Source organism: Eleutherodactylus coqui, chromosome 13, assembly GCF_035609145.1.
Source record: "Eleutherodactylus coqui strain aEleCoq1 chromosome 13, aEleCoq1.hap1, whole genome shotgun sequence".
NCBI lineage: Eukaryota > Metazoa > Chordata > Amphibia > Anura > Eleutherodactylidae > Eleutherodactylus > Eleutherodactylus coqui.
In genome coordinates this window covers 72,013,338-72,039,233 of record NC_089849.1, presented here as the reverse complement: position 1 = coordinate 72,039,233, position 25,896 = coordinate 72,013,338, and the positions used below count along the sequence as shown (strand labels likewise).

The window sequence follows — 25,896 nt, the reverse complement described above, 5'->3', positions numbered from 1 at the left end:
CAACAGAATACATAGAAAGGTGTTGTCTTGATGAGACCGCCCCTTTAAACAGAGGTTTTATGACTACAAAAAAGATTTTCTATGGATGGGTTGCTAAAAAGGAAGAAGTTTTCAAATATTGCCATATTCCAGAGAACTTTTGGTTTATAGCCTCAGTCCAGTAGAATAATTGTTGCTGTGATTCAGCAATTATGTTAATTAACTCGGTAATAATAGCAATTTGACAGGCAAGTATTGTTACCCTAAATCTCATAGTTCTAAATGATTCCCTTCCACTTAGCAGTGACCCAGATTCATAATTATTACTCATTAAAAACCTATATACCACATAACGACTTCATAATTTTAAAAATAATTAAACTCACAACACCAGCCATCATTTGTTTCTATGGAAAATATATTGTTTTATGATTTGTAAGCCGTAATAATACAGAATGATCACATTGCTTATATCCTCTAACAAGAAGTCATAGTGTGTGTGCACTAAAATAAGTGAAGACCTCATCAACAAATAAGAGAGTGATCCCCACCCAGTCAGAGGAAGGGGTTATTGGGAGCTTGTGCGGAGTTGGGGTTCGGCAGCATTGGTTGAGGCACGACAGCAGGTACTTGATTCAATGGTAGCACTGGAGCATACTGGAAATTCAGTGAAGGGTAAAGACTTGTAGCAGGGGGGAAACTTTGGAGCTGCATTGGAAGTGGTATGGTTGGTGGCACTGCGATTGTAGGCACCGGAGAAATGGTCCTTAAATTGATAATTCCAGTATCCAGTGAGTTAGTTGGCAAAAGACTGATATTTTGGATTGGCATTTGTGCTCCTGCAGTTGGCATAGGAGAGGTAGCTCGAATTTGATTGAGAGTGGGTTTCTGGTCTCCATACTGAAATGGGTTGGTGGGTGATGGTTCCTTCAGACCTACAGGAAAATGACAAAGTAAATCTGTTAATCCAAGAAAATGGAAAAATTACTTTAATATGGTAGTCAACAAGTACATAATCATAATATTGCCTGCTGCAACTCAGTTATGGTCAGACGAGGCTGCTTGGGTATCAACAGTCCCATTGAAAGTGAAGGGAGCACTGGTGCTCTCCCGCAACCAGCGCTTCACTCAGTCTCATCCTCACTGCGGTGGGTGCAGTAATCTTCCCCCCATCAGTGAGGAGGACATGGGATCCCCTTTCTTGAGATCAGTGAGGATGTCAGCAGTGAGACGCCCTCTGATCAGTTATTTCCTATCCTGTATATAGTGGTATGGTGGTATAACCTAGGTATCTCCCGTATATGATTATATATATAAAATGTGTAATATTTATGTGTGTGTGTGTATGTATATATATATATATATATATAATTACACATCTCCTGCATATAGTGGTATAACCTAATATATTTCCTGTATTAGAAAATGCATCAAAACCCTGCATGTGGTTTTAAAAAGACTGCATGTATTGTTTACACCCACATGTGGTTTTTAAATACCATATGCAGTTTTTTATGTGACTTTTAATTGACATTCAAAAATGCAGCAAAAATCATGAACACAGACTAAGGGGCTACAAATTTTCACCTAGTCCAGGAAAGCAGTCCTGTGTGGAAAGCTTATGACAAGGGGCTAAATCATGTATGTAAATTTGTTTTGCAGCTGTATGCAGCACAGTTTATGTATGGGTATAGGTCCAGGGGGAGGGAACCAGCTGGACTTTTGCACCCAGGCCCCTGAGCCTTCAGCTACTCCACGCCACAGTGCAGAGGGATCAGCTCTATTCTCATTTGCACAAGGAAACACTAGAAGCAATGGGATGAAACTGAAAGGGAGGAGACACAGATTAGATATTAGACAGTGAGGGTGATCAATGAGTGGAACAGGTTACCACGGGAGGTGGGGAGTTCTCCTTCAATGGAAGTGTTCAAACAAAGACTGGACAAATATCTGTCTGGGATGATTTAGTGAATCCTGCACTGAGCAGAGGGTTGGACCCGATGACCCTGGAGCTCCCTTCCAACTTTACCATTCTATGATTAATATAAACTAAGGAACAGTGATGCAAACCCTCAGATTTGAGATTTTTTGGTTCTTCCTCAAGATAACCCACCACTAGAAGAGTCTGACTGCTGCTTTTTCCTCTTTCTATATGGGATACACATGACAATATCCAAAAATGTTCTGTTCCGTATTGACCCTAATGGAGTATTCTCTTGCTTTTTTTATAGGATATGTATTATATAATTAATATGAAATTTACCTATATTCTTGTTAAATTGCTAAACTTGAAATGTTTTCAGCTTTTATGAATTCATAGCATAGAGGTCCACAGTAAAACTGTAACCATAAACAATGCCGTAGCTTGTTTCCTTGTGCCTAATATCTAGACCATTAGTGTTGTACCTACTTACCGGATAAGAAAGGGTTTTTGGTTTTGACGCTATCTCCATAAGTTACAAGGCTATCTAGATTTACTAATGACCGGGCAGCAGGTTCCAAAAACAACTCTGGAGTATTACAGCGGGGTCTGGCATTGGCATCTAGGATGGGTTCTTCAGCCTCTAGATCCGGACTGTCTGAGGATGGCTTTGAAGTAGGTACAACATCTCCAAAAAGGTCCAGGTCTGTAATAGAACAATATATTATTTTATAGAACACTGTAAATATTGTAACACAATTACTTGCTCGCCCGGCCTTACTATTCCCACGCCGAGTGCACGGAAGCAGAGAACCACTGCTAACAAGACTGCCAAGACTAAGGGCTTCTGTTTGAAACATGTAGACATTGAAAATACTCATGCTGGGATTTTATCCATGTTTTTACTGAATTGCTTAACCCTTTCCAATCCACTGTCTGACGTCTAAAGACACTCTGATTGAAGGCTGTACAGCTCTGATGTCGGAAGACGTCCGGCAGGGTATTCTTACTGTAGATTACTGGCCACTCTGTTGTCAGAGGCCTCTCCAGCATGTCACATACCGCAGTACTGGCTCAAGCCAGCAGATGGCACTATGGTATAATGGCAGAAAGAGAAAGCCCCCTAGGAAAACCCTGAATCCAAAATTGGATTGCAAAGGGTTAAATTTAGAAATCGTTTTATTGCGCCCAAGTGCTGGAAAACATCTGTTTTACTTCTATTGTAAAAACTGTAGCAGTGTGCAGGTGAAAAAAGGATGTCTTACCAAAAGAGTTGTCCGACTTTAGAAGAGGCGGTGGTTTGACATCTTTGTCTTCAGATGAAAGAGATGCTGAAAGTATATCATAGACGACTTCATCTGTACCTAAGTGAAGGAATTTACCAAAGTAATTGAAATTCATTTCTAAGGGCTTTGCACGTATGTTTTCAGGACAGTCTGACATTTAAAGGGGTTGAACCACAATGGCAAGTTATTCCCTAAGCATAGGATAGGGACTAACCTTCTGATCGTGAGGGTCTCAACCGTGAGACTACACACGAATCTCGAGAACAGCGCCCCCCGCCCCCCCCCCCCCCCCCCCAGCTGCCCTCCTGTCTCTGCAGGAGTCGCTTCAGTGATGTAACTGTGAATGGAGAACAAGCTGATCATGTGCGATCAAAGCTCCATTCTTTTCAATGCGGCTGATGGAAATAGCCAAGTGGCACGCTTAATTATCTCCACAGTCCTGTTGAAAGTGAATGAAGCGCTAGTGCACTTGCGCGATCAGTGCTCCATGACCAATTTAATTCCGGCATCAGTGGGGGTCCCAGCAGTTGCACATACTTCTTAATTGTGCCATTGAATTGTAACATTATTGATGCAGAAACTCCACCATTTGATGGCATCTTTAATTACTCCCTAACAGTCACATTTAAATTGGAAAAACCTAACCGTAAATGTCACTTTTAGGGCTTATTTAGACGACCGTATATTGGCGTCTCTCTCTGCAGGGGGAGGAGGCTGGAAGAGCCGGGAGCAGTCTGCAGTCATTTTACTGAGTATAGGGGCAGTACTGGTGAGGCAGGGACAGTGGTACAGGGAAAGAGATATACTGGCTATATAGGCAGTGGGCTTTTTCAAAAAAATTGGAAAAAAAAATCTTTGGGCTGCCTGTGACCGTGTTCAGTTTACTGCGTGTCTGCTTGGGGTAGTAGTCGCTCATTATTACCCAGCTAAGCGTTACAGCAGGCTTGCGCATAATTGTTTCCTGGCTCTGCTGTGTCTGTTACATGATCGCCGTCATCCCGCCAGAGGGAAAGAGTATACAGATATATGCTGCATACGGTGTCTGTCTGGTTTTTCACCTCACCATTTTAAAAAATTGAAGCAAAATACTTAAGGCCTACCACTGGCCTTTGGCCACTTGACTGCTTCTGCCCTGTGAATTCCAGTAGCTCAGTGATACGCACCTAGGTCTCACTACAGGCGTGCGCATAATTGTTTCCTGGCTCTGCTGTGTCCGTTACATGATCCCCCTATACTGTGCTCCCCCTATACTGTTGCTAGTGATATGTTACTGGGGCCTGTCTAGACTGCTACTACTACTGAAGTGGAACTAATACTGTGCTCCCCCTATACTGCTGCTTCGGAATTGTTACCGGGGCCTCTCTTGACTGCTACTATTACTAAAATGGGCGGTTGGGCAGCATGTTACCCAGGAGAAGTGGCAGCGGAGTGTCATGCAGGCAGTGATTGTGCTTTGTTGGAGGTAGTGTGGTGCTTAGCTAAGGTATGCATTGCTAATGAGGGTTTTTCAGAAGTAAAAATTGTTGGGGGGGGCACTCTTGCCGCTATTGTGGCTTAATAGTGGGACCTGGGAACTTGAGATGCAGCCCAACATGTAGCCCCTCGCCTGCCCTATCCGTTTCTGTGTCGTTCCCATCCCTTTCTTGAATTTCCAAGATTTTCACAAATGAAAACCTTAGCGGAGCATGGGTCATATACAAAAATGCTCAAGTCGCCCATTGACTTCAATGGGGTTCGTTAATCGAAACGAACCCTCGAGCATCGCGGGAAGTTCGACTCGAGTAACGAGCACCCGAGCATTTTGGTGCTCGCTCATCTCTAATTATGTGGTATAAATATTATGTTAATTTTATTCTACGGGTCATTATAATTGCAATACCACCAAATTTATGGAGGCTTTATTGTGTTGTACTACTTTCGCACAATTCAAACACTTTTTTCTTTAACAAAAATACTTTTTGCATGTCACCACATTCCAAGATCAGAGCATTTTTATTTTTTCGCAGACAGAACTGTACGAGGTCTTGTTTTTTGAAGAATGACTTATAGTTTTTCTTGGGACTGTTTTGATGGATATAAGGCTTTTTGACTACTTCTTATTACTGTTCTGGGAAAACAAGAACCAAAAATGGCAATTTTTGCACTTTCCTTCTTAGTTTGTTTTACAAGATTTACTGTACTTGATGAATAATATAATATTTTATAGTACGGGTTATTACAGATTTGGTAATACCAATTATGTGTGGGGTTTTTTCACTTTTTTCATTTTTTCCACCTTCAAAGCATTGTGTAAGGAGTAGAAAAGTGTAAAAAAAAATTCTGTAAAAACCCTTAGATGCCGCAGTCAGCAATGACTGCAGCATCTGCCAGTTTAAATGGTGTAGATGAGTTGTTAGATAACCTTCTCGTTCATTCTCACTCAGTCAGCAGTGCTTTTAATTCCTTTTTTAAAAAATGAACCATAATGAGATTAAATCAAATTGAAAGCATTCTGTTGTTTTGGAAAATACATGGAAATCATCGGGAAAAAAATGGAAATCCTGAATGCTATCTGAATTTTTCTACCCAAAAAACAAAAGAGGCAGATGGAATTCAAATGGAAATCTCTAACGCAGGTGTGATCGAGCCCTAAGAAGCTGTCCTCTTGAGCGGTGCACAGATACTCACTGTTTTTGCTCTCCCCCCAAGGATCAGATGGGGAGCTCTTTACAACTTGAGGCTCTTGCCAGCCTGATGGTTCATCAGAGCCAAAAATTATACTTTGACTTGTGTTATCTGCTTTTAACGGAGGATTCTGAGGAACAGTATCCCAGGGTAGGGGAGCAGTGACTATAGTTGAACTCTGATCTGAAATGAGAACACAGAATCTGCTATCAGACTTTGAATATACAGCTTCAAATACACTAAATGAGCACTATATTAGAGACATCCATCTAGAAGCACGTTGGACCTCCTTTGGCCTGCAGCAATTTGTCACGGGATCCATCCAAAGTTATCAGAGTTCCCAGGGGGGTGCAAAGCAAACACCCTCACCACTACTCCACCTCTACCAGGATGAATTGTTGACAGGAAGGGTTCATCAATTCATGCTGCTTGCACCAAATTCTGACCCTGCTATCAATATAGTGCAACAGAAATCTGGATTTATCTGACCAGGTGATGTTTTTCCTGTCATAGCCCATCTGTGCTAAAGAACTGAGAGTTGTGCATTTGAGTATGTTAATTGGAGCAGCAGCATTCTGTTTTATTTGCTTGGCTCTGCACCGCCTCTTGGTCAGAACGATTCATGATATGATGTGCCATGATAGCTCGAAGACTTGCAGGACATCCATCCATGTATGTCTCCTCCTCGCCACCCTACTTTTCCTCCTCCTCCTCTTCCTCCAACTCTACATACCACCTTTTAAAACCCTCCATATCACCACAGATATCCATATGAAACAAAGCCCGGCCTCCATACAGCAGTGTAGATGGTAAATGCCAACATGCTGTCCTAAAATTCATATGTCTTGGGAAGCGAAGCCACGTGGCTGAAATGCTGTTGATGGCTTTGCAGGCCCAGGCTGACATGTAGCTGACTCCACACAATCTAAGGCTAAGAAAAGTCGTGTGTGACAATGGGGCCAACTTGCTGGCAGCCCTTTGCCTCAGAAATCTCACATACATACCTTGCCTGGCCAATATGATGAACCTGATAGTGCAGCACTTCCCAAACAATTACCCAGGTTTATATCTACTACTGGAAAAGGCCAGGAAACTGTGCTTGCACTTTTGGCATTTAAACCCAGCCGCCTCTTGTATGGAGGAGGTGCAGCAACAGTTCAAGCTACCACCTAACCTCCTCATCGATCACTGAGTACCAGATTGTGTATGCCGTTAGAAGGTGCTGTATGGAGGTTGGTTATTTGACGCCTGTGGAGTGGCTGCAGATCAAAGACATTTGTGATTTTTTTTTTTTAGCCTGCTTTGAATAATTGGACAAAATAGTCAGTCATGATGACGCATAGATGAGTATGACATCCCTGTTGCCTGCTTGCTGAAACAGAACCTACAGGGTCTCAAGGACAATGACATGTTGTCAAAGAAGGAAGTAGAAGGGATACTAATCTGCTAACTGTCTGGCCTGTCCACCATTACTCAACACCGCAGTGAGGTGGCTCTGGGCAGTAAAGGGGAAATCTTTTCCAGCAGGTTTCTCTACTCATGGGACAAGTATAGAGGAGGAAGAAGGGGATGAAGAGAAGGGGGCTATGCAATGTTCCTTCAATCCATCACTAACCCCAGCTATTCTATCTGGATGATGGGAGCAGCCAAAGGACACTCTTCGGCATGACCCCAAGGAATGTGAGCCATCACCCTTATGCACGTTGAAGCATACGAGAGTTTTTATGCTGCAGTGCTTGCAGAAGGATCGTCGCATAGCCCACATCAAAACATCAGATCATTACTGGGTGGCCACGCTTCTTGATCCCCACTCTAAGGCCAAAATGACAAATCTCATTCTCAAAATGCAGCAGTATGAGGACAGACTGTCAAGCAACTTGAGCAGAGTAACTTCCTATGGCAGCGGGGATGCATCCACAATGGATCACAGCTCTGCATCTCATAGCAGACAAGCAGGAAGCCGCCACAGCAGCACCAACACTGGTGGCAGGGGAAGTCTAACATAGATGTGGCATAGTTTTTTCAGCCCACTGCAGCAAAAGCACTGAATAGGTCTGACAGATACAGGGAGCACTTATCCATGATGGTCCAAAAGTATTTAAGCTCCCGTCTGGGAGATGCACTGTTAATTACAAGTGTCAGCCACTACACAGGGGGTGGAGCAGTGGCTTGTACTTTGACCCCTGCGATGCGATGCCGTCAGTGGGCGCACAGTCAGCTGATCGGCCAGGGTCCCCAGCTGATCAACTATTGATGACCTATCCTATTTTTCCTGGAAATCCTTTTTTTTTCCACTGTAGATCTAGGTCGAAGTGCAGCCCCTCTGCAATCCACTGCTTATAATTAAGCATTTAGCTTCCCTTTCAACTAGAACATTATGACATTTTCTTAGCCTTTTTGCGGAGAGGCTGTCTTCACAGGCTCAGCTTCCCTGCACTCACCAGCTCTTAGATCTGCAGTTAGTGTGTACATAAGCGCTGCTTCTTTTAACCTGCTATGTGCACTTATCTTTATGTTGTAGGCATTATATGTGTCTCCAATTTCCTGTGGGCAAAAGCCGCATCAATCTTAAGGCCCATTTAGACGCAACGATTCTTGCTCAAATATCACTCAAAGCTATCTTTTGAGCGAGAATCGTTGGGTCCAAATGCAAGGACATCGAGCAGTTTTTGTGCTTGAGTCATTTATCGTTCAATTCTGTTTTTCTTGAATTGAAAGAAGAACTCTTATCAGCGGTGCAGACTGTTATCACAGTCAGCAGCGCTGATAAGATTCTTACAGCGCGTGTCCCACTGGTAGTTCACAGCAGGATGTCAGCTATAATCGGGGACAACAAGACAGCTGTTTGCTTGTGCAGAACAGCTGTATTGTTCACCGAGCGATAGTGGCAGTGTCTCGCTCTGCCTGCGTAGCTCTTTAGTAGCTACTTAGCTACTATAGACTATGCAAAGATGATCACTCAAAACTGTCACTCAAACTGTCGTTTGAGTGACTTTTGAGCGATTATCTGTCAGTGTAAATGGGGTCTTACTGATTTGTTCTTAATTAGCTGCTTTACTAGCTCTTGTGTGTTTGTATGGTCATAGCATATAAATAGCAGTGTTGGCCATAATGATTGGTTCCCAGGACAAACATACAGTCACTAAAGCGTCAGGCACACTAACCATGAGTGCAAGTTGCACCTCAAGAGGCTTGAGTGCAAATTGCATTGACCAGCACACGGACATCAGTACATGAAGACAGAACATTGACGTGCATTGGCAGGTCCCATTTCTCATCCAAGAAACGGATGGGAATAGGACATGCCATGAGTATTTTCAGGCGGATTATACTGTAATGTACACTTAAGCCTAAATAAAAAAAGAAAACTTGAATTGCCTTTTTCAATTCTGGATAGAGGAGGACATTAGAGAGATATCTCCTATTATGAATCAAGCAACAATTCTGTCTACGAAAGATTTCATCATCATATAACGTGTAGAATACAGGCTTCCTGATCTTATACCAGATGTTGCCACTTACTTGCTGGTCCCCAGGCTGGAATGAAAGAATTTAGGTTTGTTGATGGATGAGAGCTGGCAACTGGAGTATCCCAGATGTCTGATGCATGCGGTTGGGGAGGCCCAAATATGTCAATAAGATCATATAGGTGTGTCTGAAAAAGAGATACAAAAGGAAATTTATTAAGAGCAACTATAGTTGGCAAGCAGAGAGATCTCTGCAGTGATGGAGCAACAAGCCAAAACACACAAGTCTTCTTGTACTGGCTATGGAGAAAAAATATGAGGATGCTTGGCGAAAACATAGCCACTAGTCAAAGGGATTGTGATGAGGAATTTTAGTAGTAATTGTGCCGGGAACATTCGAGACTCTATCAACTCCTTTACCAGTTACCATGACTGGACTGAACTGGACATGACACGTACCAGTGTGCCGCTGTGGGAGAAGGGCAGGGAAGAAGAGTGATGATGATATCAATATTTGCTGTAGATACACATGTTCATGCCAACCAGTTTATTGTCGGCATTGCACAATAATGGTTTGCTATCAAGGTCGCTGAAACGAAATGAACTCTTGTTCTAAACTCATTAAAATAGGCCTCATAATATCACAGTTTTCATTTTTTAGAAATATGCTCCATTCATGTATCCAGGATTTGTGATGTATCTTACAGACACAGAATGAGGACACACTGGACCAACCCACCGGTTAAGCTTTGAGCTAGTCCCAGTATGGTTGGCAGCTGACCCCCTGATGTCAGAGGCACTGGCATGAGGCATGACGAAAGAGAACAACGTATGGGCAAATCTTGCCCTTTGTTAAACAGGAAGATGTAAGAGACCCTGCCTAATAGCGGGGCTGGTGTCCTGACAAGGACGACCCCACAGTTTTAAACTTGCGGCTGGAACCGCAAGAAGGCAGCAGACATGGGTAGCAGACCTAGCGATGTAGTATTCTTACTAAAGAAGGGAAGGTTCCATTTTAGCAAACAGGATTTAAAAGTAAAAATATTCCCACGTTGGTCCCAGGATATCCAAGGTAAGGCAAGTTTTAGGCAAATCTATGATTCAAAATAAAGCCTTTAGATACCGTCGGTTACAATCCGCACGTCAATATGTCTGGGTGTAGCAAGTCTTAGGCTGCTTTCACATCTGCACTAGGCCTCATGTCCACGGGGAAATTATATTCAGCAAATCCATGCGTGAAAAAAAAATGCAAATCCGCATCCCATAGGAAAGCATTGACCATTCACAATTAATTGAATAGCCGCGGATGGTATTATAAGTGATTTGCAAATTTCACGTGCGTGAAAAAAAAGCGACCTGCTCCATTTTAGTGCGGATCACGCATGCGAGAGCTCATAGAGGTCATATCTCAATTGATCTCCCGCATGAAAAAAAAAGACCATTATAATGCATCCACAGCAGAAATCTGCAGCAGAAGTCCATGTGGGCTCAGATCAGGGTTTCTGTTTCTCTGCTTCATACCTAAAATAAAACTGAAAAAACAGTTTTTTTCCCCTATTGATTTCAATAGGGTTTTAAGAAAATGGAAAGGGTTCCGTTTGCTTCCATTCTATCAAGTTTCCATTTTTCATGAAAGTGTGGCAATGTTGTGGGGTCTCCTGTGAGCCCCTTATGTGTGCGGCCAAGCATTATACTGTTGCCTCTTGGAAGCCGGCATGAGAGGAACACATGTGGCTGCAGGATGTCCTGAACACATCGCTGACCTGTCATTGTCCTCGTACCACTACTACCGTGTTTCCCCGAAAATAAGGCACCCCCCCCGAAATTTGCAGAAGTCCCAAATATAAGGCACCCCCAATAGTAAGGCATAGTAAAGTGCAGGCAAGTCAAGAGGCCTGTCCCCTGCTGCCATCCCCGTTGTCTCCTACCTCCAGATGTATAGGTAGATCTGCAGACAGTCTGCTGTTATCCTGTCCCTGCTGTGCTGTACGAGTGTGCTGTTGTGAGCTCCCCTTGCTGGCTGGAAAAGTCCATACTGTACGTTCTTTTCCTGCTGTACATGTCTGCTGTGATGAGCCACCCTGGTGGCCGGAAGCTGCAATACCATCCCTGCTTACAAGTGGTACAGGAACTTCTGTCTGCAGACAGGTACGTTACTTTACAGCCCTTATTTTTTTATGGCTCTGTGTGTGAGTCAGGCAACCTGTGTGTGATTCTTAAGGCTGGGTTCTCACAGAGCGTATTTCCAGCGGAAATCTAGCAGTTTGGCCACAGCGATATACAGCGAGATTTCCGCCGGGAAAGCGCTGCTTCAAAACCCACGGCACTCAGCCGCTTGTTTTGAAGCGACCTGGCTGCACGCTTTTCCGTTTCTGTGGCCGGTGAATCCGCACCACAACACCAGCTTCTCCCAGCTTTGCCGTGACAGATTTGCTGTCCCATGTGGACGAGATTTCTGAGAAATTTCGTCCACAAAGCTGGCCAATTGAGGGATTAGCGGCCACAGACGGATTTGCTGCGGTGAAATAAGACACCCCCTGAAAATAAGATGTAGCGCATATTTGGGAGCAAAAATTAATATAAGACGCGTCTTATTTTCGGGGAAACAGGGTAGGAGTGACCGTCATATACGATGGTCCCCCCCCCCCCATCGCAAGCTCTACACTACACAAGTGGAAGAAGAGGTCACTACACACAAGGGGCCTCTGAGAGCCTTTTATAGGTCAAGGGGGAACCACTTTTAGGGTCTCAGATGACCAGACCGTTCATCTAATCACACCACAACTCTAATCATTTATATATCTGCCTAAGATGGAACTGCATGCCGGGTTTTGCATCAAAACAACCTTTCCTTCTAGGTGCTTGATTTTTTTTTTTTTTTTACAGTGTGGGTATATATACTTTATATATACAATGCTTGCATCTATACAGGGTGTAGTCAAAAAGACTGATCCATTGCTATATCTCAATACTGGTGTCTTATGTTAAAACAACAATAGCGTACTTGAATAGGAAGGTGTGGATACAGTACACGATGGTATGGCGTATGTGTAGTGGCCCAGTACATGCTTTTCTGGCCCCCTCCATAATGTCATACATGTCATGTCTTATGTAGATGATCGGTGCAAAGTGGTTAATGTCTGCAAAGTGTGAGCTGACTGTCTGCAAATGTAACAATTTCTGTCCTGTCACGTGATATGAGAGAGGCTATAAATGTGAGTGCTTGAGAGAGGGAAGGATTTCCATCTTCTGGAGTTGGAGGCAAGAGGTCCTGCTGCATAGGGGGCACCTTCAGCCCTCAAGTAGCGAAGCATTGAAGAGGAAGAGAGGTTTTCCAGAGTGCTTGGTTCTGAGATGAAGATGGAGTGAGTCCCAAGAGAGAGTGAGAGTGAGCAACTACTGAATAAGACTTTCTGAAGGCCCAGTGCAGAGGTACTCTTTGTCCATCAACTGTTCACACCCAAGCGTCCTGAAGTCTGGGGCCGTTGGGTGGAGGTACTTGCAGGACTGTGTCAGTGAACAGCGAAGCACCAATTTAGTACAAATGTTTGCAAATTACTAGTAAGAGCACAACTCAATCCGAAGACAATGCAGATTTCAGTGTAAACGTGTCGGTTGGAATTTGGCGTTCATCTGGTTGGACCTGTGTTCATTCCAGGGACTCAACGCAGGTTAGTACCTGAATCTCCAGCAGACAACTGTGATTGACTTCCTGGGTGATCTGCCCCTATAATAATAGAAGGAAACTACTTTGATCATGCTTTCCTTACTTCAGCAGCAGTCCCATGGGACATAGAGAGAGGCGGAAAGCGGATTACTCTTTCTCTCACGCTACTCTTCAACTTTGCAATTGTGTTTTACTCTCTTTCTCCTACAGGGGCCACAACACAAAATTGAAATCCATGTTCTGGGGCCCCTAGGGGCCCATGCTTCATACCATTGTGTATCGCATCCATACCTTCCTATTCAAGTACTCTATTATTTCAATTTTTGACTACACCCTGTATTCATCTGTTCATAAATATGATGGCTGTTGATTATCCATATGTTAATATGGGTATTAATGTGTCAATGTGCCTATCAACCTAACAGCCCATTCAAGACAGACCACTATTGTGCACTCAAACTACTAGATGGGGACAGATAACACTAAGCTAATCTGCTAGTCTGCTTGCTGATGGTTTCCCTGGTGCTACAGATTTTCTTCATGCTACTCAAAAATAAGTGACGTTAGAACACATAGACCCATGTAATCCAACCTGCATCTCTCCAGCTGGCTCAAAACTACAAGCTGGGCATGGGTTAAAGTAAAAAAAAAAAATGAAGCCTACTCACCTATCTTGGGTCCCCCTGGGACTCATTAATCGACTCAACTGCCCCATCCTTGTTCTCCTCTGTCCCATCTCTGTCGTTGCTGTCAATGGCCAATCAAAGGCTACAGCACACTCCTGGCACCATGGCTCTCAGGATGTGAGTGCTGATGCCAGGAGTTTGGAGGATAATGCTGAGGCCACTGATTGGCTGAAGCAGCAGTACATATCTCCATTCTTGTGATCTGGAAGGGGGTTTCCAGCAGTCGGACCCCCACTGATCAGACACTTATCTATCCCCTACTCTGCAGATGGGGAATACGTTTATCTCTTGGGACAACCCCTTTAGAAGTTGTAGGTCAGCTACATCTGGAGAGCCTGGGATTAGCTACCCCTGGTCTGCTGGTTTAACCGCACCACATACTAAATCTTCCGAAATAAGCACTTTTTATATCAATAATAGATAACTTATCCAACATAAGTTTACATGAAGTTAAACAATATTCCGATGACATTCCACTAAGTACAGAAAAAGTGACCATAAATAGTCTCAAACTATGTTCTCATGCTTTATGTAAGAGTCGGGCTCAGTCGCTGCTCTCTCTGTTTAATGAGGTCACCTCAGTACACGGCAGGGATTAGGTAGGAACGAGCATGTATGGCTTGTAGATCTTCCCATTTGTCACATATATCATGATCATTACTGGATTTAATACAAATCACTTTAGTCATATGCCAGTACCTGTATGTCAAGAGGGAACGAGCAGCAGGAAAGCTCCACTAATTCAGTATTTAACCTTACAGAGCCTCAGACTTATCTTAAAAATCCCAACTGCTTTCTCTAAACTCTACAGGAAGTAATAAACATGGCTCTGATTAGTTCCTATGACCATCAAGGGCCCTATAGACTCCAAATACTATGACGCCAAAGCCCCTGGTGCTATATGTGATTAGAGTCTTATACTAATATATAGAGGATCATTCAGTGAGTTTACAGACAGATGCAGAATTACCTCATTTTTCTTCACCGTTTCCTTCTGGTCATCCTCTCCTATCAAATGCGTCTCTATAAGAGCGTTTTCAATCAATGATATGTCACCTTGTTTGGCCTGTTGTTCCTAAATAAAGATCAGACTGTATCATAACCTTGATTTTATTCAAATAGCAAGACATATATACCCCTAGTAACAGTTAATAATATATATTCTCCCTCCAAAAGTAATTGGACACCTTAGCAAGAATCAAAAGTAGTATTTATTTCCATATGTTCATACTTAGTACGGCTCCTTTGGTCATAATGGTATCAGATACTTTCTGTGGAATCCAGGGGCGTACCTAAGGGCTCAGGGGCCTGGGTGCAAAAGTTCAGCTCGGCCCCCCCCCCCCCCCCCCCACACACACACACACACACACTCCCCCGTACCCATATCTAGATCGTGCTGCATACATGATCTGCCTCTTGGCGTAATCTTTCCAAACATGACGCATTTCCTGCACTACATGAAGATTTGTTTGTAGCCCCGCAGGCCGCTCCCACACACACTGCTTTTTACCGCTATTAGCGCGGTGTCCCGAGTGCCGTACTAACCACAGTACAACACTCCCATAGATTTTAATGAGCTTACTCAAATGTGCGCTGGAATGCGGTGTTCCTAAAGCTGTGATTTTCGAGAGCTGTCTGTTCTATTTTTGCATTGTTGTGGTTTTTAACGCATCTCCTCACCCATCACAATGATGGGGTGCATTAAAAAGCGCCGTCAGACGCTGTAACCTGTGTTCAAAAACGCTGATCGAAATTCCGGTAAAAATGCCACGATTACAAGCTGCGTTTTCTGAACACATGTGTGAGAGCGGCCTTGGGGGGGGTCATGTTTATGTTGTACTTTATAAAGAAAAACACATAAGAAACCTGCATGCAGTATTTAAAGACCGCGTACGGTATTAAGGAGCTGCATAATTAAAAACTGCATGTGGTTTAGATGCGTTTTTTTTTTATTGTGTGTAAAGTGTGAATACAGTAAATCCAGGGAGATGTATAACCTATACCAGAGAGAGCTAGAGAGCTGGATAGATATGAGATAGATATGAGATAGATAAATATGGGATAGATAGATAGATATGGGATAGATAGATAGATATGAGAGAGAGATAGATATGAGAGAGATAGATATGGGATAGAGAGATGGATGGATAGATAGGAGATAGATAGATAGATAGATACACACACATATACACTTACCCCGACACTGCAGCTCCACGTTCAGGAGGAAGCAGGGTGCCGGCCCATGTGACTTCCTCCCTCCTCCTCTCCCCTTCTCTGCCGGGCTACACTCGGGCTGGCCGTTCTGCATGCAGCCTGATTGGAATCATGCTGCACACAGAACGGCCACCCATTAATGTCCTGAATGTGCATGTAGGTATGGTGGAGGGCGGCCTCGGGGCCCCCTGAGCGCAGGGGCCGGGTCGCCATGGCGACCCCAGCAACCCCTAACACTACTCCTATGATGGAATCCTTTCTACTAATGTCTGATACACTTCAGCTGGTATTTCCCTCCATTCACCCTGCAAACATCTTCTCTCAAAAAAAATCGGTGCTGTTCATATTTTCCGACTCAGTGCACCTGTTCATTCCAAAGATGTTCAGTAGGGTTCAGATTGGGACTCTGTGCAGCCAGTCCAAACGTCGAAGATCCATATCCTCAAACCAATGTAAAATAGTGTTGATGCGTTGTCTTGTTGGAAGTATTGCTGACCATTCTGAGAGTCACATTGTTGGCACACATTATCGTCTATAATGTCAGAGTACACCTCCATGGTTCTTGCCACTATAACCAATAGACCGAGACCATGCCACGTAACACGACTCCAGACCATAATGGAACATCCGACGTACTTAACTGTTGACACTACAGACTCAGGCAAAAGGCGTTCCCCAGGTATCCTCCACACCCAGGTACATCCATCCGAAGAGTGTGATTCATCATTTCATAAAACGTTCTTGCATTGCACAACCGTCCAATGATGACGCGCCTTGTACCATTCTAAACGAGTTTATGCATTGCGCTTTGAGATGGATGGCTTGTGGCATATATCCAAAAGTGTGCAGTTCCCGTCACAAACTATGGCTGATACTTCCAAGAGTCTGGATCTTATATATTATGGTGATGTAGCAGGGTTTAAGACATGTGACATGCTAATAAGACCCAATCCATTCTATCGGGGTGTCCAAATACTTTTGGTAGGACAGTGCATATCACTGGACATTTCCACATTTTGGTAGATACTGTATGTTTCGTGTCATTTTGTCAGTAGCACGTTTCATACTCTAACAAGGTGTCCATTCTGGATAAAATACTGACGTTTTGATACGTAGTTTGGGGATAAAGAATGATGAATATATATTTTAGTACATTGAAGTCAATGGATAAACAATAAATATATCTGGTGTTTAATTGCTTCTGACTATAAAACCAATGACCTCCTGGTAGATGTGGTCATGGATGAGCTCAAGACCATCTAATATTCTTGCCAGACATTCTATACGTTTTATTAACATTTTGCCCAAAATCAATAAAAAAAATGTCCCTGTGTACTTGCCTATTCTGTGATGTCATCGAAGTGTCTTATATAGAGACAGGGAGGATAATGTTCCCGTGTGAGCGCAATCTAGTAATGGCTTGTATAAATGATGTTACGACTGGAGGCAAGGCACATACATAAATGAAATACCTTTTCATATTCCTCTTTGCTTTTATTCAGCGCTGCTTGCAGCTGGATTTCTTCTTCTTCATTCGGGGCTGAAGGGACTTTCTGTATTCAAAAGACAAACCTCATATAAATCTGCTATAAGTTCAGTAAAGACCGGTGACAAGGTCAAATCATAAGCATTAAATATCAAAGTAAGGCAAGGGCCACTTTTAAATGTATTTCTGTAAGACTTAAGGCCCATTTAGACGCTACGATTATCGCTCAAATTGAGTGACTTTTGAGTGATAATCGTTGTGTGCATTCAGAGCGATCACCTTGCACTCCAAGCGGGGGATGCAGAAGACAAGCGGGCCGCTTGTCTTCTGCATCCAGCTGTTCTCTGCTCGGAGTGCCTGGCTGTTATACAGCTGAGCACTCTGAGCGGGGTATGGAGAACGCAGTTGCACAGCTGTGTTCTTCATACCCCGCCTGTCTTCAGGAAGTGGGATACAGCTGAAACAATAGTATCGGCTGTATCCCGCTGTGACTCCATGATAAGGCTCATCGTTCTCTTTCAGCACGCTGAAAGATGAGCGATCAGTGACAGCTTAACAAAAACTGCATGATGTCAGTGCAGTTACACACAGCGATTAACGCTCAAAAGACGGCTTTTGAGCGAATTTTGAGCGATAATCGTTGTGTCTAAATGGGCCTTAAGCCAGAACTGGATCCTGAAAGTAGGAAATGCACAGTGGCTCATGCACAATACTCTACCACGGCTCTTGAGTTGTAGGGAGCAGCAAAATGGCACTTATAGACTACTGTGGGGCCCTTCTGTTATAGAGATCAACTAGACTACCAGTGAAAAGCAGATGATTACAACATTGGACCACACCATATCAGAACTATATTACAAGGTATCTGCTCTCAGTTTTTTTTCTTCCGTCAGAACCAAAAGGCCACTTTCACACGGGCGACAAAATTGTGTGGTTTTTTTTTTTGGTTTTTTTTTCTGCAATGTGACAGCGCTACAAATCACATGTATGTGAAGCCCATGCTTTCCAATGGGTTCCTTCACATTAGCGATGCTTTCTAGGCTGCTACATTGTGTGAGAGAAAATCGCACCATGCTGAATATTGCCACGATTTGTGATGTTTTGTAGCCCATGTTTCCCTATGGAGCGTTCCTTTGTGTTGCATTGTATTGCACGAAATCGCAGTTTTTGTGCAGTGCGATGCAACTTTAACAGCAGGAAGTCCTACTGTTTTCCCTAAAATAAGCCCTAGCTGCATTAAAAAAAACAATACATCACCTAACAAGCGCTGTCCTCTCTGCTGCACGTCTCCTCCTGAAGCTCTGCAACACTTGTTTGCAGTCTTCAGCTGCCACTTCCTGGTTGAGCGCTCATAAATCCCACCTCCAGGAAGCTTTGTCTCGGATTAGTTCTTAAATGCTGCGACGGCTGTGATTGGTTCACCGAGCGCTGCATTGATTGGCTGAGCTGCGGCGCTTAAGAACCAATCAAAGCCAGCGCTTCCTGGAGGCGGGATTTATGAACCCCCTGACCAGGAAGTGGTGGCTGAAGATTTCAAATAAGTGTGCCGGAACTTTGGGAGGAGAAGTGCAGTGGAGCAATCAGTGCCTGTTAGGTAATGTATTGTTTTGGGGTTTTTTTTTAATGCCGCTAGGGCTTCTTTTCAGGGCAGGGCTTATTTTTCAAGCCCCCTGAAAATCCCAGCAAAGGAGCGCAACTTTGTGGCGCAACAAAATCGCAATATTGCTGCAATATAACACAGAAATTGCGGGAACACAGCTGCGATTTTCTTGTTGCAGCCTAAGTTGGATGTATTTGTCAGAAAATGGCTGAATGCGTGATATGAGCATAGACTTATGTGTTGTGTATTGTTCTCTTAACTTAGTAATACATACAAAGACCCCCCCAGTGATCTCGACAAATTGCAAACTGTACGTTTTGTGAAACAATCGTGATAAACTGAATTTTTAAAAGCATAGCTAACTTTTCAGACCTCTTATGCTCATTTAATACCCTGTTTGTTTCTCATCAATTTTGTAATATGCATTCATTAAATTGTTTTTTTGTTTTACCACTATAAATCAAAGCTGGAATGCAGCCCCTCTGCAATCCACTGCTTGTTATTATGCATTTAGCTTTTGTAGTAATTGGAGCATTGGAACCTTTCTTAGCTGTGGGGAGAAGCTGTCTTCACAGGCTCAGCTTCCCTGCTAACAGCTGTCAGACCTGCAGCCAGTGTGTACACAATCATCCTCTCCTGATCTTATAATTACCTGATCTGCTATGTGCACTTATCTTTATGTTTGTAGGCATTACACTGGGTATGTGACTTCAGTTTTCTGTTGGCAAAGCAGCCTAATTCTTATTGGATTGTCCTTTATAAGCTGCTTTACTTCTTTTGTGTAAAAGCTGGCAGTAGAGGAGGCACAACACTCCAGGTTAAAGCATGTAGGAAGTGATCAGCATATGAAGACGCGTTTCGGGGATAACCCCTTCATCAGTTCTGCTGACCCTCACCACACAGACAAACAGGATCTCATTATTAACCCTTTTATGTCCTTTTGATAGGTCAATAATTGCTTCACTATGTATGTTATCATTAAGCTTGAGGAAGGCCACAGGGCCGAAACGTCGCTTCTGTTGGTGATGGGGCAATAAATTATTCTTTTACTGCATCCCTATATGCTGCCGGTTCTACTTTTTTCATTATTAACCCTTTTGGGATCAATAAATTGCTTGTATGTTTTAAACACCAGCTGAACTGATGAAGGGGTCATCCCCGAAATGCGTCTGCATATGCTGATCACATATTTTATTAAATAAAAGGAGAGGTTTTCCACACCTTTGGTCACGTCCTACTTGCTATAACCTGGAGTGTTGTGTCGTCTCCTCTGCCAGCTTTTAGTCCTATTCTCTTGTCCGATTACGCCCACCCAGGTGGTGCGTCATCTGGTCAGGCAGCACCTCCACTATTGAAAATATCATTCTACTCTTTTCACCTTATATGTAGATTCATCCTTCCCAATTGACACGACTGTATGGGTGTTGCTCCACCCCTCTCTCTTTTTTTCCTCCTCGTCCACAGCATATTTAGATCTCTATATATGCTGTGAATATTGCAAACACACAAGACCAAGAAAAGCAACCAATAAAGATCACTCCAATAAGCAATATGCTCCTTTTCCCATAGCAAACTGGAGACATACAAAGATAAGTGCACCTAGTAGATTAGGAGAGGCAGAGATTGTGTACACACTGACTGCAGGCCTAAGAGCATAGTGAGTACAGGGAAGCTGAGTGCGTTAAGACAGACCCTTGCCCACAGCTAAGATGATGTCCTAAATGTCTCATTTGCTGGGGAAGTTAAGTGTCTAATGACAAGCAGTGGATTGCAGAGGGGCTGCGCTTCAGCCTTGACTTTCAGTGGTAAAACAAAAAAAAATTAAAGTATATTACAAGATGGATGAGACACACAGACTATTAAATGGGTGTAAGTTGTCTGAAAAAGTAGCTATGCATTAGCTGTCCCATGAATAATAACAATAATATACACCAATTTGAATTTTAAAAAACCATATGTGCCGATGCTATAAATATCCAGACAAACACGTATAACTTCTTAAAAAATTCCTGATTTAGCGAAATTGGGATGTAGATGTTTGTGCAACTCTGCGATGACCTCATTGGGTGGTGACTGAATTGAGCAATGAAGGACTTAAGTGGAGTGACACATTGTATAATTTAGAATGGGACTACAAGGCTACAGTCATGTAAGTATATAATTATACCCATTATATTGCATCTACTTGATAGACGTCCACACTATTAACAGGTGCAGTATTCATAGTATGTAAATATTACAGATGTATACAGTCGTCATAATATATATTCTGCTTGAGAGCTCAGTCCGGGTTTCCATCCATCCGTTGTGTCCAGCCAGTGTCTTCATGCCGATGCCACTTTTGGTATACTTTTTGCACTGGCATAAAGTACAATAGCCGGACATAGTTGCATGCTACGTTTTTTCTATCTAGCTCAGAGAGGCATCTAGCATCAAAACTGATATGCTGGATGCCTTAAACTATCCCATAGAAAGCTATAGGATCAGTTCTGACATCAATCTCCTTCCAGCATTTCACTACAATGCTGGAAGTTATAAAAGCAGATGGCCGGGTATATGGGAAGTATTTCAGGAATTGCCATAGCTTTCCTCCACAGTGCACTGATATGCCGACAATACAAAATCTTCTCGGAGACACTAGGCAGATCACAAGTGGGCATATTTAGGGACGTGTCTTAAATTAAGTTTTGCAATTGGTAAAAATTAGTTGTATAACAAAGCACTAAAACTTAGGAATAGAAATGTATTTAAAGCAGTAACCATGGCCACAACTTCACTAGACAATCCTTAAAATTGCTTCTACTATAATAATATTTTGGATAAGCAGTAAGTTCAACCCCCCCCCCCCCAAAAAAAAAGGGAAAAAAAGAGATTTGAGGTTCGGTATAATCTGATGGGATCTTAATCAATTTGGTAAAATCTGGTAAAAAATACTAGTGGTGATGGATTTTGAGAGGTAGAAAGGCTTTGTAGTAATACCGCGCTCAGTAAGAATATTATTGGTTTGTATGCCCACCTCATTGTGCATTTCCATTAGAATCACTCTTGCTTCGGCACATGGCCGTGTTTTTGGGGCCGTGTGCCGTCTTGTATTCTACTAATTATAGCTCATTATAGCCCATGAACAAAATTGCTGCATGTCCTATTCTTGTTCATCAATATTTAGGATTTAGGAATTGTCTATCATACGTTAGTGGATGTTCACATGGTGGAAGTCACCGTGGAATTTTCAGCATTAATTCTACCTCTAAAAACTGCGTCTTTCTGCCGACGATCTGCAGATTTCGCCCTGTCAATGGACAAAATCTACTTGCGGAAGTCTGATGTTGAAAATTACTTGTACACGCCAAGAAGTGACATGTCGCTTCTTGATGTCGAAATGTGTGGAAATGTGCCGGAATTCCACACATGGATATTGCCCATTGGCATGGCTAATTCTGTGCGTGGATCGGCGGCAAGGACTACAGCACAAAGACGTGGATTTTGTCATGCTTTTTAGAGGCAAAATTCATGCTTAAAAATTCCGAAATTTGTGAAGTACCATAAGGGTACCGCCATTTAAAACAAACAGTGCCTGCTGGTGATCGCAGATTTCCACGGTCTCCATTAATGCTATATTAATGGAGATCTTCCGCGGCGTAAATCTGCGGCAAACAGAACATGCCGCAATTTATTTCCGCTGCGGAAATCCGCATGTGAGCATTGGTAGGCAGAAAGCTATTAAGTTCCATAGAACCTAATAACTGCAGAATTTAAGCGCTGATTTCCGCCGCAGGTAACGCGGTAGAAATCTGTTGGTGGGCATTCACTCTTACAGTGATGTAGGAGTATTCTGGAGGATGTTTAATAACAATGAAATAACAATGTATAATAGAGCAGAAACTTCGGGAGTTTATAGTTTACCTTTTCAGCTTCTTCCTTACTCATAGCCAAAGCAAGCTGCAGCTGAAGTTCTTCCTCGCCAGTACTCTGAGGTACTGCCTGTTCCATATCTGCAGAAAGAGCTGACGCAGCGGCTAAAAACAAGAGGAAAACCCAATCACTAAGTAATCTCTGGCTCTTATGCCAAGTGGTGAGGAGTCATTACAGGTTTCACCCCTCTCCGGCACTCTAAGTTTAAGGCTGAATGCACACGGGTGGAAATTCCGTGGCGAGATTTCACGCAGAATTTCCATCGTTGCTCGCTGCCAGAGGATTGCCGGCACATCCGCAGAGCAGAGCGAAGACGCTGGACAGGTAAGCCGTATGTCACTGCAGGGGCACGGGTCGCATCCCGCTGCAAGAATTCTCGCCGTCTGAATCTGACCTGGCCATCTGCATTCACCCTAAGTATCCGTTCTGTTATCTCACATGCACTAATGAGTAATACTGAACATAACGGACTAAAGCCTTCACTGAGAAAGTTTGAAAACTACATAAAAGAAAGACTTTTTAGAGCGCTATGACATTACTGGATATAGACATTAAATACCAGCAGGTTTGTTGATCCGGAGATCTTCCGACTGACGGACTTAGTCGGGAAGGAACTTTTCTCTGCAGAGTGTTGATCCAGGGATTATTCTGACTTCCAATATGGAGTTGGGAAAGATTTCCCCCCCCCCCCCCAATGGGGTAAATTGGCTTCTACCTCATTGGGTTTTTTATTTGCATTCCTCTGGATCAACATGGGGAAGGTGAAGTGGAAACTGGCTGAACTGAATGGACATTGTCTTTTTTCATATAATGTAACCCTCTACAGTGTTTTGTTATATAGGAATCATGTTAGGAATAGGATTCATGAATCTGTGTATTCCCATAATCCTTTAGGTCTATTTCTTTGCCAGGTACATTTCATGCACCACACACATCAATGTCTTTAGTACCATCTTCTGTGTAACATGGGCACTTGAACAGTTATATTATGGAGCAGTAGAAAGATCATATGGGATTCATAAGTTTCCTTGTTTAAAATTGTATGCTTTCTCAAAAATAATATTTCTCTAGAAACTTAGAAAATTGATGGCAGAAGACCCCCAGGTCTATCTAGTCCGCACTTGTACTATTTCCTTTTTATTTCTCTCCTAGGATATATCTGTGTTTATCCCAGATGTACATGCATTTATTGTTGATTTTTCAACCACGTCTGCTGGAAGTCTATTCCAAACATCTACTACTATTTCAGTAATATAACATTTTCGGATCTCCCCCCAACTGATCTGAGTGTGTCCCCTTATTCTAGTATTTAGCTCCCTAATAAGAATATTTCCCTCCTGAACCTTATTTACACTTTAATATATATATAAAGGTTTCCGTCATGTTCGCCCCCCCCCCCCCCCCCCCCCCCGACTATACAAATTAAGTTACTTAAGTCTTTCCTGATAAGTTTTGTTCTTGATATCTTCCACCATTTTTGCAGCCTGTCTTTGGACTCGTTCTATCTTATCAATGTCTTTCTATAGATGAGGTTTCCAGAACTGAGCACAGTATTCCAGATGTGCTCTTACCAGGCATCTATACAGCAGGATCACAATCTCCCTCTTTCTACTGGTTATCTATTGTTCAATTAAGACAATTTTGCTCTAAGTATTTTGCTCTATAAGTTAGGAAAGTATGTCTCAGGTTTATAAGATTACACATGAATCCCTTGGCTTGCACAAAATACTTGGATACAGTGGTTTACTGACTACAACCACCCCTGTCAATATGCCTTATCAGGTATATGGACATCCTAGTAAGGGGTCTCCAACTTAGGAACTTTTTCTATGTGCCTGAATGGAAAGCTAATCTATATGAGGCTTTTCGTTGTGGCACATAGGCTAGCAATAGCTATCACTAGATAATGTTCCATCACTGAAGGTTAAGGAAAGCTGGATGGCTTCTTGAGAAGCCCAAGCAACATTTTCATTCTTTTTACTATACAGTGATTTATCATTGGTTCTGGTATTTTTACCAGCAAGAATATCAAAGTCTACACAGATATCCTTGTGGTCAAGAGTAACGTAATCCTAACAGGAACCCGATAGACCCCAATATAAAACAATGGGGTCTGTGAGGCTCTGTCAGAATATATTAAAATAAATTGACTCATCACAACTGTCATGGCTTCATTATGAACAGAATCTCAAAAAAGCTGTCCCATTTTTTTTCTATGCATTACCTTCATTAAATCTTAGCCTATGGCTGCTGTCAAGAGCTGCAGTCACTTGAGACATCCTTCTCCTGGTTGCTTGAGCTTGCACTCTCTCTTGCTTTATTCGCTCCTCATCTTTAAGCAGGGATACTATCTGTTTGGCCTTCTCTCGCACGTTAATGCCGTGGTCTTTTCCATCCTTATCCAAGAATTGAAAATCCTTGAGCGTCTGTACAGCGATGATATTCTCATTACTTTCTTGCACCACTTTGTTGGACCCATTTTTAATCAAATAGTCCAAAAGCATCAAACCTTTATAAACATGACGCCAGTTTTTTCCACTGTCATTCAGTCTCCTCCAGACCATAATCATGACCTCAGAGTACTCTGCGCTGTAAGTCATTTGAGCAATTTCAGCCATAAGAGTAGCAGATGGTCCCCATGGGTCATTTGAGGTAGCCTCTCGAACCTTAACTTCTGCTTCAGAATAATTGTGAACGATGTTCTTTACTTGACGACGTATTGATGAAGTAGCCATGGTGGATTGTTCTGGTGCTTATCTCGATATCCTTAGTGTGGGATCTACTAGTTTGTAAAAAAAAAAGTCTGGGGATGTATTTGCTTCCTGCTGATTTGTTCTGATATCTGTAAAATAAAGATCAGTGTGAGAAGCAGTTATCATGGTATCCTTGTAGAACATATGTAAAGATGGGGTCATTGTAAATCAAGGATATGTATCCTTGTAGAACATATGTAAAGATGGGGTCATTGTAAATCAAGGATATGTATCCTTGTAGAACATATGTAAAGATGGGGT

General features: G+C 42.8%; 1 protein-coding gene across 2 annotated transcripts in view; it reads right to left on the bottom strand.

The window, feature by feature from the left end:
* Positions 1–379: 379 nt before the first annotated feature.
* The window catches only part of EPN3 (epsin 3), a 43,879-nt gene continuing 18,362 nt past the window's right edge, over positions 380–25,896 (bottom strand). Inside the window, exons 2-11 of one of the 2 annotated variants that reach the window (XM_066586918.1) lie at positions 25,107–25,724; positions 22,874–22,986; positions 17,357–17,437; positions 14,641–14,745; positions 12,997–13,044; positions 9,373–9,505; positions 5,854–6,033; positions 3,166–3,264; positions 2,394–2,606; positions 380–914 (exon numbers count right to left, since the gene is read on the bottom strand). In XM_066586918.1, coding sequence (XP_066443015.1) covers positions 535–914; positions 2,394–2,606; positions 3,166–3,264; positions 5,854–6,033; positions 9,373–9,505; positions 12,997–13,044; positions 14,641–14,745; positions 17,357–17,437; positions 22,874–22,986; positions 25,107–25,617 — 1,863 coding nt within the window. In that variant the 5' untranslated portion in view covers positions 25,618–25,724 and the 3' untranslated portion in view covers positions 380–534. The remainder of the gene's footprint in view (positions 915–2,393; positions 2,607–3,165; positions 3,265–5,853; positions 6,034–9,372; positions 9,506–12,996; positions 13,045–14,640; positions 14,746–17,356; positions 17,438–22,873; positions 22,987–25,106; positions 25,725–25,896) is intronic. The other variant, XM_066586919.1, reaches the window with a different exon arrangement.